General features: G+C 45.7%; 1 protein-coding gene across 4 annotated transcripts in view; it reads left to right on the top strand.

The window, feature by feature from the left end:
- DIS3L2 (DIS3 like 3'-5' exoribonuclease 2) overlaps window positions 1–14,492 on the top strand; it is a 362,916-nt gene that overhangs the window by 243,829 nt on the left and 104,595 nt on the right. For all 4 annotated transcript variants that reach the window (XR_005718935.1, XM_040228111.1, XM_040228112.1 and 1 more), the window contains one exon: window positions 10,442–10,549. Coding sequence is in view for 3 of the 4 variants with exons in the window: in XM_040228111.1 (XP_040084045.1) it covers window positions 10,442–10,549 (108 nt within the window). In the remaining variant the exon portion in view is untranslated. The remainder of the gene's footprint in view (window positions 1–10,441; window positions 10,550–14,492) is intronic.

Here is a 14,492-nt window from a genome sequence, read left to right as displayed (position 1 = left end):
AGGTCTTTAGGGTGGAGTCCTCTTGAATGAGATTAGTGCCCTTATAGGAAGGGAGAAGGAAATGGCAATCCACTCCAGTATTCTTGCCTGGAGAATCCCAGGGATGGAGGAGCCTGGCGGGCTGCCATCTATGGGGTCTCACAGAGTTGGACACGACTGAAGCGACTTAGCAGCAGCAGTAACAGGAATAAAGCCCAGAGAGCTTTCTCATCACCATATGAGGATCCTGCAGGAAGGTGTCATGCCTGAACCAGGAAACGGGCCCTCACTAGACATTGAATCTGCCATCACCTTGATCTTAGGTGTCCCAGCCCCCAGAACAGTGAGAAATTAGTGTGTGTTGTTTAAGCCATCTGGTCTGTGATATTTTTATTATAGCAATCTGAATGTGGTAAGATAGACAGAATCTTTTAAAGTTGAATGTATAAATATACTTTGTGGCCTGACAGTTTTAATTCTAGGTACATACTTAACAGAAATGCATGCACGTGTTAGAAGGAAAACGTATGAGAATATTTGTTGCAACACTGTTAAAGTAGCCAAAAAACTAGAAACTATTCAGTACCATCAGCTGTGGTATAGGCACTCAGTGGGATGCTGTACAACAGTGAACTACAGCTCCACACACAGACATAATGGGGAAAGAAGCCAGACACAGAGAGCGCACTGTGTGAGCCCATGTACATAACGTTCAAAAACAAGCAAAGCAAGAAGTCAGGGTAGTGATGGCGCTCGGTTGCTTCAGTCATGTCCAACTCTCTGTGACCCTATGGACCGCAGCCTGCCAGGTTCATCTGTCCACAGGGCTCTCCAGGCAAGAGTACTGGAGTGGGTTGCCATGCCCTTCTCCACAAGATAGTGATTACTCTTGAGGAAGGGGGCCCATCTGGTGGGGGCTTCTTACGATTCTTGGTCTAGGCCCATGAGTATTCAGTTTGCGAAAATGCTTCAAGCTCTTCCTTATGAATTGTGCATGGGGTGTGTGTGTGTTGAAATCTTTTTCTTCTGAAGCTTGCTGGGGTGACTTTCAGCATTCCACTCTGGCTCCTTTTAGTGTATGCAAGCAGCCTACTCAGGCAAAGGAACTGACCTCAAAATCCAAGACCCCCACTCAGACTTGGCCCTCCTGAGAACACAGCTCTGATGTTTGTACCTTGACAACACGTAACAACCTCAGGTTGGAGACATCCCATCCACACCTCCTCCCCAGAAATGCAGTTGGCTCAATCCAACCTTTGTCTGGCCCAGAGCCTTACTTAGGGAAGGGAGATGAGAATTTAAAACCCCTTTTATCTGCAAAACCTGTAACATTGTGAAGGAAAGAGAAATAGAGGTAGCAGTCATACTCTATGAGGTGAATAAATATGAAACATTCTTCCCCTATAGGTTCAAATGTTTAAGAAATTTCGACCCAACTAGAGGTTCTTACTCGAAGCAGATGGCTTTCTCTTATCTAGCAGCCTGTACTCTCCTTTTTATAGCCAGGAATTATATTTCAAATTCAGAAAATGAAAATGGAGTTAAGTAACTAATCAGCCTGTTTCCTTTGCTCTTCTCTTTCCTTTGGTTTTGTGACTGTCACCATTCTAGCATTTCTCTCTGGGACTGCAGAGTTGGGGCTTTTTGGCCCTGAAAGGCCAGGAGCTGAGTGGAAGGAGGGCTCCTGCTGCCGGGCCCTGCCCCCAACCTTGGCATTCATGAGTGGCGCCGGCCCGCAGCCTTGGGCAGCAGCAGCTGTGCGTTCTGATTCCTTTGAACCACTGCTCTGACCTTTCTTCCTACTCATTTGTGTTTCTTAAAGGACCGTGTCCAGGAACTTTTCTGCTGTTTTCACTTGACTTTGCCTATAAAAGTCTGCTTCAAAGCTGCTGCTCTCCCCACCCCCCATCCAGGTTCCCTCTGTCTCATTTGGCAAAATCGTTTCTGTCTCTCTCGAGTTCATCAGACGGGGGCAGAGTGTGTGTTGGGGGGCGGGGGAGGGAATGCCAGTTGATTTCTCATCTGTAGGGAAGGTGGCTTCAGTCTCTTTTCATTCCGTGTTACTCACCTCTAGGTAACTGACGTCAGCATTATAGTCTCAGCTTGATTTGGGAAATTCTCCCATAGATTAGGATAGTATACAGTGAAACAGATCTTGGGTCCAGATACCATGTTGCTGTCCAGATTAGCATCATGTGCGTGCTTTCTAAGTCGCTTCAGTCATGTCCGACTCTTTGCGACCCTATGGCCCTGTAGCCTGCCAGGCTCCATGGGGAGTCAATGGGGATTCTCCAGGCAAGAATACTGAAATGGGTTGCCATGCCCTCCTTTAGGGGATCTTCCCAACCCAGGGATCAAACCCGCGTCTCTTATGTCTCCTGCATTGGCAGGTGGGTTCTTTACCACTGGCGCCACCTGGGAAGCCCCAAATATCACCATACTATCTTATACATGAAATTCTTTTTGTTGGGGTTTTACTCACACTAATACATATTTAGTTACTCCTTAACATTAGGGTACACTTAGAAGGAAAGATAAATTTGTATATTGGATTTAAATCCTGTGAAAAAGCACTCTTTTTGACAAAAGATAGATATCTGTTAGGACAGGGGACAACTGTCTACCTTAGCTTAGTCTTGTCCTGCTCAGAAGGATGTGACATCTAGCTACTTAATATCCCCAAGCTATCTTCTCTGAGAGGGAAATACAAGGCAATAATAGAATTTAAGGTAATGTTTAAAAAATAAATGAAGAAGTTTTTAAAATAAAACCTAAACAGTTGAAACCTAAACCTAAATTTTCTGCCTGTTGGCTCAAGCACTTGTGTTATTTTAGGTGTGAAACAGCTCAAATGAAAGTTCTCCCATAAATCTCTACGATATTTTATTGGTACTGCTTTATAATAGAGATCAAAGATGGGGATTGGAAGCCCGTCTTAATATGGAGTCCAAAGAGTTTTAAGATATTCCTTTATGACCCCAGCAGGTTGTCAGAGTGTTGATGTTTTGTTAATGTCAAACTGTGGAGCAAAGAGTTGATCAAATTCAGAATTCATGGAAGTGTTGATATGAAAAAGAAAACTCTAAGCAGAGATGTTGGTTGGCAGATGAATTATCTCTTTGCTGTAAGTCATTTCAGCCTGTGAGTGGGGAGCTAACTACCTTATCGGTAAATCCTCGAAGTCCTCAGAGAACAGGAGGAAAACAGCAAGTTCTCAGGCTCTGATAGCCAGTGGGCACTGCTGGTGGGAGGGAGGTTTGGGAGCGGGCAGAGGCCTGGGGCAAAAGGGGCAGAAGAAGCCCCTGCAGCCTGCCTCTACCCCCCGGCGCTGGTGAACCCCCAGTGGGTGTTGCCGTCTGGCCCCTGCAAGCTGTTGTGATCCCCGTATCGCGGCTAGTCCCTCCTGTTCCTTTTTTCCTAGATGATTGATTCTTCCCCCTCTGTGGCCCTTTCCGCTGGTCACAGGGCTGTCCTGGCTAACCCGTTGCTGAACTTGGCCAGCCTGCCCGCTGTGGCTTTAGCAGATGTTTCTGCTCTGTGAGGCTAACAGAAGATTTTATAGTCTTGATGGTACCCCCACCCAGCTGCCTTGGGCAATTTACCTAAATGATCCATTTCTCTCCACTCTCCTAAGCCCTGGTCCACAATGCTTAGAAAGTCAGTGTGGGATCTTCAGTGTCCTTTTTTCCTGTAACTGGCTTTTAAGATCTGCCCTGACCCAGCTTTGATTCTGGCCCTGAAACAGGCATAAGAAGACTTAGCAGCCTTTAAGCCCCTTTCATTTTCTGTGGCCCGAAGTGTCACCAGTTAGCATTTGTTGAGTACTGGCTGTGTACCAGGTCTGAAAAGACAAGAGAGAGGCTGATCTTGCCCTGGGGTAGTCAGGGGAGGTAGGCAGGGAACAATGACAATACCCTGCACTACCTGTGGGTGCAGAAGTGCTCCGTGGAGAGGAAGCATCAGAGGAGAGAGAAACTGTCTCTCCCTGGGTTAGGGTGGGAGAGGAACTTTTTCAAGAGCCAGGAAGGCTTCATCAATTGATTTTTGAGCAGTGTTTCAAATTGTGAGTAGAAAATTCCTTGGTAGACAAACGTGGTTGGAGAGAGCATCTCAGTTAGAGGTTAGAGAAAGCATGGAACATCCAAGGAACAGTATATAGTTTGGAATTGCTGGGGTATGAACTGCAGGGGGAGCCAAGAGATGAAGTTTCAAAGGCAGACCAGGGAGCTTGGGTTTCATCTTGAGGTCAAGCAAGGAAGTGACATCATCTCCTTTGACTAAGATAGAAAATCACCTTAGCCACTGTGTGGTTGAGGAACAGTGAGACCAGAGCAGAAAGGTACTTATCAGTACGAGGGCCCCTCCCCTCAGTCATGGCCCCTTGAGGCTTTGAGTAACCACCCCAAAACAGAGAGAGATCTTTGCTCACAGAATCATAGGCGAGTTGAGCACCGTGGTGGTATCCAGCTGGACCCCAGAGAATAGAGCAATAGATGTCTTCAGTCTGGTGGTTGAGGAACATCCTGAACAAGGAGCATTCACATCTGCCCCCAGACTCATCTCCTCCCAGTCTAGCAATCACATCCCACAGCAGAGCATGGCCAGGTATGTGGAAGAGGTTAGCATCCCATCAGCTCTGCCGTCTCTTTGGAGACGGGTTCTGTGGGCCCTCTGCTGGCTTCCTCTTGAGAGCTCCGGCCGCTGAACATGGAGGGTGCAGGCTCATACTGAAGACCTCTTGGCCTTCATGATGATGTTTGGGCCTTTGCTCATTAGCGGGACGAGCAGAAAAATAAAATTTCTGAATTCAGCTCATCAGCCATTGGGGGAGATAAAGACAGTGTGTCCCAATATAAATAGGATTGCAGATTATCACTGGGTGGAATTTAGTAAGAAGATTTGAAAGTCGGGAAAATGATACGGAAATCTTAACCAGAGTAATTTCAACTCTCGAACTCTGCTGCTTGTTTAGGAGACTTAGGATATGTTCCAAGACAGACAAAGGTTCCACACTCGAACAGCAGAAGGAGAGGAAAGACTCCTTAGAGAGATTTCAAATGCATGACTTGCGGGACTCAGAGCTGATTGGGTGGAGTAGGTGGGGGTGGGGGTGGGATGGGGGTGGGGTGGGGGGAGGACCCGCCCCTCACGGCTATTTTCTCCATCCCGCTCAGCCAGGACCTGCTCAGCTAGGACCTGCGCAAGACTGTCAGAGGACTTGTGGATCTGTAGAGTTGGGACAGGGAAAGTGAGAGCGTTTGAGAACTTAGAAGGAACTCTCCATGTGGGCCACACTGAGTAATGAAGCTGAAAAAGACACTGTGGAAAACTCTCCAGGGATGAGGGATGCCTATGCATTCGCAAGATGCTGGTGACGGTCAGCAGTTCCTCACCTGCTCGAGAGCTCACTTCTCTTTCCCAGTTAGACATTGTGTGCTGTACCCAGCACCCTACCCCAGGGTCTCTCCAGGACCGCGGCAGGTCTCAAGTAGCCAACAAGCGTGGGACACTATGCTGTCTAGGCGAGTCTCCCCTGAAATAACAGAACTGGTACGTGTGGAAGCCGCTTTTCAGAGCGGCTCTGTCTCAGCCTCCTTCCCACAAGGGTCCCTGATGTGCTGTGCACTTGACATGCATGCCGTGTGTCATGGGGCAGCTCCAGCGACACCAGCAGAGAACAGGCCCAGTTTATGAGAGACCCTGACATGCCGAACCGTGGATGTAACTGTAACATCTTCATTCCTTTTCTTTTGGGAAATAACTGTCTACTTACAAAACTATATGGATATAAAGACTGTTTTCTCAGAAGTCCATCTGAATCCTGCCTTAAGAGCTAATGAAAGCTTATTGAAAGGAATGCCCTTTAAAAATTAGGCATAATTATACTACCCCAAAAGTTTTAATGTTTAGCTTGTTTTCCTTCTTGGTGGTTCAGAGGTTAAAGCGTCTGCCTCTAATACAGGAGACCTGAGTTCGATCCCTGGGTTGGGAAGATCCCCTGGAGAAGGAAATGGCAACCCACTCCAGTATTCTTGCCTGGAGAATCCCATGGACGGAGGAGCCTGGTGGGCTACAGTCCATGGGGTCGCAAAGAGTCGGATACGACTGAGCGACTTAAGACATAAGATATCAAGCAGTGTTTATAACCTTGGGCAGCTGCTGAGTGTACCAATAGTTTTTAAGTGAGAATAGCCAAAATAGTTTAATGACAATAACAATAATAATAATGTGTGCTCAGTTGTGTTCAACCTTTTGCATCTCCAGGGACAGTAGCCTACCAGGCCCCTCTGCCCATGCGGTTTTCCAGGCAAGAATGCTGGGTTGGGTTGCCATTTCCTTCTCCAGGTGATCTTCCTGACCCAGGGATCCAACCCTGGCCTCCTACATTGGCAAGTGGATTCTTTACTACTAGCGCCAACTGGGAAGCAGGCTTATCATACACTTAAAATACTAGCTGCCTATCAACTTGTTAAGTACAGATGTTTAAGTGGAAGTTTACTATGTATTTCATAAAATGTTTCATGTGATAATGATAAACAGTTAATGTAGAAAAAAATAGGTGATTTGTTTTCTGGGCAAAAGTCAGTCATTCATTTGTAAACTGAAAGTGCCCGCTGTGTGTCAAAGCGCTGGACGGAGAGACAAAAACAGTCTTCATTCCTGAAGACTGCATGGTCTAGTGGAGAGGAGAGTCACATAAAGGAGCAATTAGGCTGAGAGCAAGAGCCGTAGATGCGTCATGAGAGCTCAGGGGGATACAGTGAGTGAAGTTTAGAGCCACCTCAAGTCCTTTTGGAAAGAACAGGAGCAGGTAGGAGGGAGGTATAAAACACAGGGCCTGGTCCCCCTGGGGAAATCTGGATAACTGTTTCAGAGATGCTGATGAGCTGAATCTTAAAGGGTGTACAAAAGTCGGCCAGATGCGAAACTCTCAGAAAGGAGCTCCAGAAAGAGGGAACCACAGGTGCATGAGTGGAGCAGCAAGCAGGCCCGGGTGGCTCTGGTTACTGGAGGGGGCCCAAGGCAAAGGCTGACAAAGAAGAAAGGTCCCCTCAGAGGACTGAAGGACCTGGCAGACCGTGGGGTGGCCAGTGAGCCGACTTCAAGCATCTCCACTATTGGTTTACTAATGACAGAGCCAAGACTCAGAGAATTATACTAGGTTTCCCAAATTACACAGGGTAAGACCCGTATGTCTGTCTTTTTTGTTTTTTTAGTGGTAAAGGCCTTTTTGCAAATCAAATCTTAACCCCAATCTCCAATATGTAAAAATAGATCAGGTTGTATTTCATTAACATAAACTTCTTGCACATTTAAATGTATAACAACCTCACACCAGTCACAATGACTGTCAAAGATTTATAACAGTTATGAGATCAAGTAATGAAAACTGGTGACCTTCTTTTTATAAACTCTTCTGTTTTTGTAATGGATTTAAATTTACAGAAAAGTTGCAAAGATAGTACAGAGAGCTCCCATATACCACACACCCAGCTCCCCCCACCCTTTGCTAACATCTTACATTACCATGGTACATTTGTCATAACTGAAAAGTTGACATTGGAACATTACTATTAACTAAATCCATACTTTATTTGGATTTCCCCAGTCTTTCCACCAATTATCTTTCTGTTCCAGGGTTCAGTCCAGGGTACCACGTTGCATTTAGTTGCAATGACTTTCTTTTCACAAACACTAAAACACAAAGTCAGGAAATATGTTACCTTCTCAGATGTTCAGCTGTATGATTGAAAAAAGTTACTGCCTTGAACCCTTACAAGAAATACTGCTGCTGCTGCTGCTAAGTCGCTTCAGTCGTGTCCAACTCTGTGCAACCCCATAGATGGCAGCCTACCAGGCTCCGACGTCCCTGGGATTCTCCAGGCAAAAATGCTGGAGTGGGTTGCCATTTCCTTCTCCAATGCATGAAAGTGAAAAGTGAAAGTGAAGCTAAGTCATGTCTGACTCTTCTCGACCCCATGGATTGCAGCCCACCAGGCTCCTCCATCCATGGGATTTTCCAGGCAAGAGTACTGGAGTGGGTTGCCATTGCCTTCTCTGAGAAGAAATACTAACTATCTGAAAAAAAAAAAAAAAGGTACTAAGCTTGGACTGCAAGCTTGCAGGGCAAGCAGCTTGCTACTGAAATGCTGTGCTGTGCTTAGTCACTCAGTTGTGTCTGACTCTTTTCGATCCCATGGACTGTAGCCCACCAGGCTTCTGTGTCCATGGAATTCTCCAAGTAAGAATACTGGAGTGGGTTGCCATGCCCTCCTCTAAGGGATCTTCTCTACCGAGGAACTGAACCCAGGTTTCTCACATTGCAGGCAGATTCTTTGACATCTGAGCCACCAGGGAAGCCCAAGAATACTGGAGTGGGTAGCCTGTCCCTTCTCCAGGGGCTCTTCCCAAGCCAGGAATTGGAACCGGGGTCTCCTGCATTGCAGGTGGATTCTTTACCAGCTGAGCTACCAGTTGGTATTGTTGTCTGGTAATGCAGTGCAGAGAAGAAACCAATAATGCACACTCAACAAACTCAGTGTACTCGGTTTTACTCAGCTTGGGCCACCATACAGTATACCATAGACTGGGCATTTCTTTTCACAGTGCTGAAGGCTGGCAGTCCTAGAAGAAGGTGCTGGCCAGTTCGGTTCCTAGTGGAGACTCTCTTCCTGGCTTGTGTAGGGCTGTGTGGGTCTTCACAAGGCTTTCTTTCTGTGTGTGTGCAGGGCAGGGAGCCACGAATGACTTCTCTACTTATCAGATCAGGGCCCTACCCTTATGACCTCATTTAACCTTAATTACACCTAAAGACCCCACCTTTGGGAGGTGACTGTATTGGGTACAGTCACATTGAGGGTTAGGGCTTCAATGTAGGAATTAGGGGGTAGAGGAGACATGGTTCAGTCCATAGCCTAGTCCAAAGGCTGAAATTATTTGAAATCTTTACAATTTAATCCTGAGACAATATGGTATTAAAATTTTCTCCATTTTTATATTACCTTTAGGCAGGTTAATATGTGTTATTTTGCAAAGCACTCAATGCATGCAAGAAAATGTTAATTATTTAGATCACTTTTGAATACTCATTAAATAAGCTAACAAAGAAAATACAGTGTCATCTGAACAGATGGTTCAAAAACAATAGCAAGAAAATTTTTTCAGAAGTAGGTGCCTTAAAAAAAAAAAGAAGTAGGTGCCTTATAAAAAGCCGTTGGGCCTCCCTGGTGGCTCAGTGGTAAAGAGCCTGCCTGCCAGTGCAGTAGACAGGTTCAATCCCTGATTCAGGAAGATCCCACATGCTGTGGAGCAACTAGGCCCATCTGTCACAACTATTCAGTCTGGGCACTAGAGCCTGCGTTCTGCAACAAAAGAAGCCACGGCGATGAGAAGCCCACCCACCACAGCTGGAGAAAGCCCACACAGCAACGAAGACTGTGTCCCGAGATTAAATAAACAAACAAAATTAATTTTTAAAAAAGCTGTTGCCAGAAGTCTTCAGGTGGTCATTAGGTTTTTATATACAAAAGCTGTAGCATCCGTCAGGACAATGCTGAGTAATGCCATAGAGTTATTAACATTTTTTGTTACTGGTGTGGGCTTTTCCATATCAAAGGTTACTGTAATGTACTAAAACAGAATAAATGTCCAACACTCTTCACACAGAGTAAGATAGCACTGGGGTTTGTTTTGCTTTTGCTGAGGAAGGATCTTGACTAGCTAACTTGACCTCAGCTAGTGCACAGTTGCTGCTCCATTGCAGCGTTCCCTGTGCCTGCCACCGCACATCCAGGAGGCCTGCGGTAAGTGTGTTGGGTAAACATCTGTCAATACGGCCATTTTTAGTTTGGGAGGTGGATGGGAGTCAATGACGATGTCATTAATCAAAACTATGGGAGAAAGAAAAGATTTAAAGGCAGGAGGGAGACAGAAGTATCCTCAGGACATCCAGAAAGAGCCACTCATTTTGTCTTTGGAATTTTAGAGAAAACAAATAACATTCCAGGATGGCTGTAAGTCATCATTTGAAAGTACGTTGAAGAGGATTTCTTTCTTTTTTTTTTTTTTAATTAAAGAGGGTATACCATTGAACTGAGGTAGTTATATCCAAAAGTACAAGTCATTCTTGAGTCTTGAGCTTCAATTTTAGTATATAGTAAATGTAGGGTTTTTTTTTATTACTATCATGTATTTTTCCCTGTTATTACCAGTTCTCAGCTTTCTGGTTCACATTCCCATGTAACATTAAAGCCTCACAGAAAAGTATCAGATAATGTGGTCTTTCTGCCGAATGTGGTCTTTCTGCTGAATTTTCAGGGAAAAGAGCTTCCACCATGTTCATCTCACGCTGGAAGCTCAGGCTATTCACCGGAAGGAACCCCCCTCTCTGGGCTGCTTCTCTGCTGGCAGGTAACTGCTGCAAATCGGGCGAAGCCGCTCATGGCCTGTTCCCTGTCCGCAGGTTGTTCCCATGCTTCCCAGGCTGCTGTGTGAAGAGCTGTGTAGCCTCAATCCCATGACCGACAAGCTGACCTTCTCTGTGATCTGGACGCTAACTCCGAAGGGCAAGGTAAGGACTTAGCACACATATCCCTTCCGTTTGGTGACTCCCTCATAAGCACCTACTGTGTTCCTGGCGATGGTCTGGAGCCCCGTGGTGGGAGGATGAGGGCAGCGTAAGAGCCTCACCAGCAAGGAGGACGTGGGAGAAAAGCTGTCAGTCTGTTTAGAAGGCTGAGCCTCAGTGGTGTTCAGTGTGTCATGTGAAGGAAGAAACTGTGTAAGCAGAGTCCCATGGGGGAGGCCTCGTGCAGCAGAGGGTGTCCGTGAAGGGGACAGTGGGCAGGCCCTGGCTGCAGTTAGGGGAGCAGACGGGGTGAAGGGGGTCATTTGGGGAAAGGTGAGGTGGACTCAAATGCCTGCAAATGCCAGGCCCCATGAATGATGGCTGTTAGGGTTCCTCTGAAGTGTCATGAGAAAAGAGACATTTTAGATTAGTGCTGGGACTTGAAGAATCCACCTGCCAGTGCAGGGTACATAGGCTCAGTCCCTCGTCCGGGAAGACTGCACATGCTGCAGAGCAGCTAAGCCTGTGTGTGCCCAAGAGCCTGTGCAGCGCAAGAGAAGCCACTGCAGTGAGAAGCCTGCACGCCGCAACTAGAGAAAGCCCATGTGTGGTAACGAAGACCTAACACAGCCAAAAATAACCAAATAAATCTTTTTTTAAAAAAGAAAGACGAGTGCTGCATCATGGTGCTGTTTGAAGAGGAGCAAAATTTGCATGAGGTCGTGCTGTAGTCAAGGCCCAAGGCAATGAAACCATGGACTGAGAGCAGAGGGGAGCAGGGTGTCAGCAGCCATTCCCTAAATATAGGGAGTAAACGAGACAGATAAACGAAAGATGCCTCCAGAAGAAACTAGTCCCCTCCCCCACAACAGAAGCAACTCTGAGCTTCTGAAAACAGGGTAATGATTGGGGAAGCTATGGTCCCAGCTCAGTGCAGTGCTGCACAATTACTAAAGCTCTTATGGAGACCGTGTAAGAACATGGGAACTGTTTATGCTGTAATATTAAATAGAAGTTAAAAAAAAAAGATATTTAATTATAAAGAGGTTCCAAATAAAGATGGAGGATCAAATGCCCACATTTACTTTCATTCCCTCCCAAAACCTCACTAAAACAACAGTGAGGAGATTTTTTTTTAAGACATAAACCCACAAGGACAAAGAGAATGGGAGAGGAGACAACAGCAACAAAAATTTGGAAGCCGGGAAGCAGATGGATGAGTGGTAACTGACTTAGCAGTCCCGGGAAAGCCAAGTCCTGAGCCAACAATAGCGAAAGCCAAGAAACAACCCAGTTTACACAGAAGAACCCTGAAGTTCAGAAATTGACAGCAGCAGCTATCTCTGGGAAGCAGGGGAGAGATGGGTGAAGAGGAAACCAACTGTATTAGTTGAAGGTTTACTTTAAAAGATTGTCGCTTCCATAACCTAGTAGAAGATCAGAAATTTGTCCCCGAGACAGGATGAAGGAAAGGATGCTGAACTGGGGGGTCACCAAACACAGCTGTGGTCATGACCCACTGGGGGAGGCTGAGTGAACGCTGGCACACCAAACATTAAGAGGCCCATCTTTTCTTCCCCGCCACCCTCAGAATTCTAGTAGCCAAGCCTATACCCTTGACTCAGAAGATAGGAAAATCTTTCTCTGAGGAATCTGAGTGGTGAAGATTTAAAGATAAAAACCTCAAGGATTTCCCAACCAGCAGCTCAGCTGTATTTCCCTACAGTAAAGCTGGCGGACAGTAAGCTCCACCCACTCAAGCAGAGCTTTTTAGGATTTCACTAAAAAATCAGCCTTTTTGCATTTCACTTTCCTGTATAGAGACAAGAGGAAAGCCTCTAACATGGAACAGGAAAACCAAAGTAAACAAGTGGCGAACAACTGGAACAAAACAAACTACGCACGGAATGGAGGAGGAAATGGCTACCGCTCTAGTATTCTTGCCTGGGAAATCCCATGGACAGAGGAGCTTGGCAGACTACAGTCCATGGGGCTGCAAAAGAGTCAGACTTGACTGAATGACTAAGCAACACATAAGGAGGAGAAACTTTTTTGTATCCTCAGAGAGTCCCTTTCTAAAAGAAAGTATCTATACTACAAGATCTAGGTACTTTGAAAAAGAAACATTCAGAAAGGGGGAGGGGGAGGAGCTCTTTTTAAAAAATTCCATTAACAGCATGAAATTAAAAACATGATAGAAGAAATGAAGTCTCAGGGTTCAGATTGGAAGATAAAGTTGAAAAATTGTCCCAGAATAAGACGGAAAAGTAGAGCACCAGTCCAAGATATCCAACATCTATTCAGTGACCATTCCAGAAATAGGGAACAGAGAAAGAGAGAAGAAATCATCAACAAGATCATTCAGAGAGAGGCCCCATCACTGTAGGATGTGACCCTCCAGGCCAAAAGAGCGCACTGCCCAGCACCGTAATGGGAACACTGTCTCCAAGCCACATTGTCATAAAATTTCAGAGCACTGAGGACAAAGAAAAGATCCTATAGGCTGCTAAGAAGAAGAATTTAAAAAAAGAAAGAGGCTCATACAGTAGATCAGAACTCAGAAAAAACGTAAGACTTTTTTATTAGAACCCTAGAAGTTAAATGACAGTGAAGCCAAGTTCTCTAATTTCTGGAAGACTATGACCTCCACGCTAAAATGCTGAGCTGAGCCATCGGTATAGTGTGAGAGTAGGAGAGGACATTTTCAGACTTGCAAGGTCTCGAACAAAAAGATGTGCATCTTACATACCCTTTCTCAGGAAGCCTTCACCAAAAGAAAGAGTAAGTCAGGAAGGAGGGAGACATGGGACTCGGGAAACTAATAAACCCATACAATACAGAAGTGAAAGACTTAACCTAGATCACAAGTCACCAGACTTCCTTGTCGGACACCAGTTAGTAAACCTGCTTTTGGTTTTAGACACCATGTGGTCTGTTACAGTTACTCATGAAAGAAGAATATATAAATAATGTGAGCAGGCTGTGACCCACTAAAACTTCCCTTAAAAACAAGTGACTGACTGAATTTGGCCCACAGACCATAATTTGTTGACCCCTGACCTAGATGATGGTGAAGAAAATTCCCAGGGTACCAGCTCTCTGCAGATGCAGAAAACAGGGGATCAGATTGGAGCAGGTCAGAAGGTGACCATCTGCAAGTCAGGAAGAAAGCTGGCACCAGAAACTAAATTGGCTGCCATCTCAGCCTCTAGAACTATGAGAAAGAAATTGTTCAAGCTCCCCGGTCTATGGTATTTTGTTATGGCAGCCTCAGCAGACCAACGCCACATCAACTTGACTTTTATACTGGGTTACATTAAAATCTATCCATCTGTTTTATACTTTGAATGGATCTTTTATTCATGCATGATTTTTTATCCAATAGTCATGTATAGATGTGAGAGTTGGACCATAAAGAAGGTTGAGCACCAAAGAATTGATGCTTTTGAACTATGGGTTGGAGAAGACTCTTGAGAGTCCCTTGGACTGCAAGGAGATCAAACCAGTCAATCTAAAAGGAAATCAGTCCTGAATATTCATTGGAAGGACTGATGCTGAAGCTAAAGGTTCAATACTTTGGCCACCTGATGGGAAGAACTGACTCATTGGAAAAGACCCTGATACTGGGAAAGATTGAGGGCAAGAGGAGAGGGGGGCAACAGAGGATGAGAGGGTTGGAAGGCATCACTGGCTCAATGGACATGAGTTTGTGCAAACTCAGCCATGAAGGACAGGGAAACCTGGTGTGCTGCAGTCCATGGAGTTGCAGGGTCAGACACGACTAAGTGACTGAACTGGCTGGTATTTTCAGACTTACTACTAAGTCGCTTCAGTCGTGTGAAGCGACCCCATAGACCCACCAGGCTCCCCTATCCCTGGGATTCTCCAGGCAAGAACACTGGAGTGGGTTGCCATTTCCTTCTCTCTTTTCAGACTAGTAGTCTGA

This window comes from Oryx dammah, unplaced genomic scaffold (genome assembly GCF_014754425.2).
Source record: "Oryx dammah isolate SB20612 unplaced genomic scaffold, SCBI_Odam_1.1 HiC_scaffold_27, whole genome shotgun sequence".
Taxonomy (NCBI): Eukaryota; Metazoa; Chordata; class Mammalia; order Artiodactyla; family Bovidae; genus Oryx; species Oryx dammah.
The sequence above is the reverse complement of the archived record's forward strand: the minus strand, read 5'-3'. Positions and strand labels throughout refer to the sequence as shown.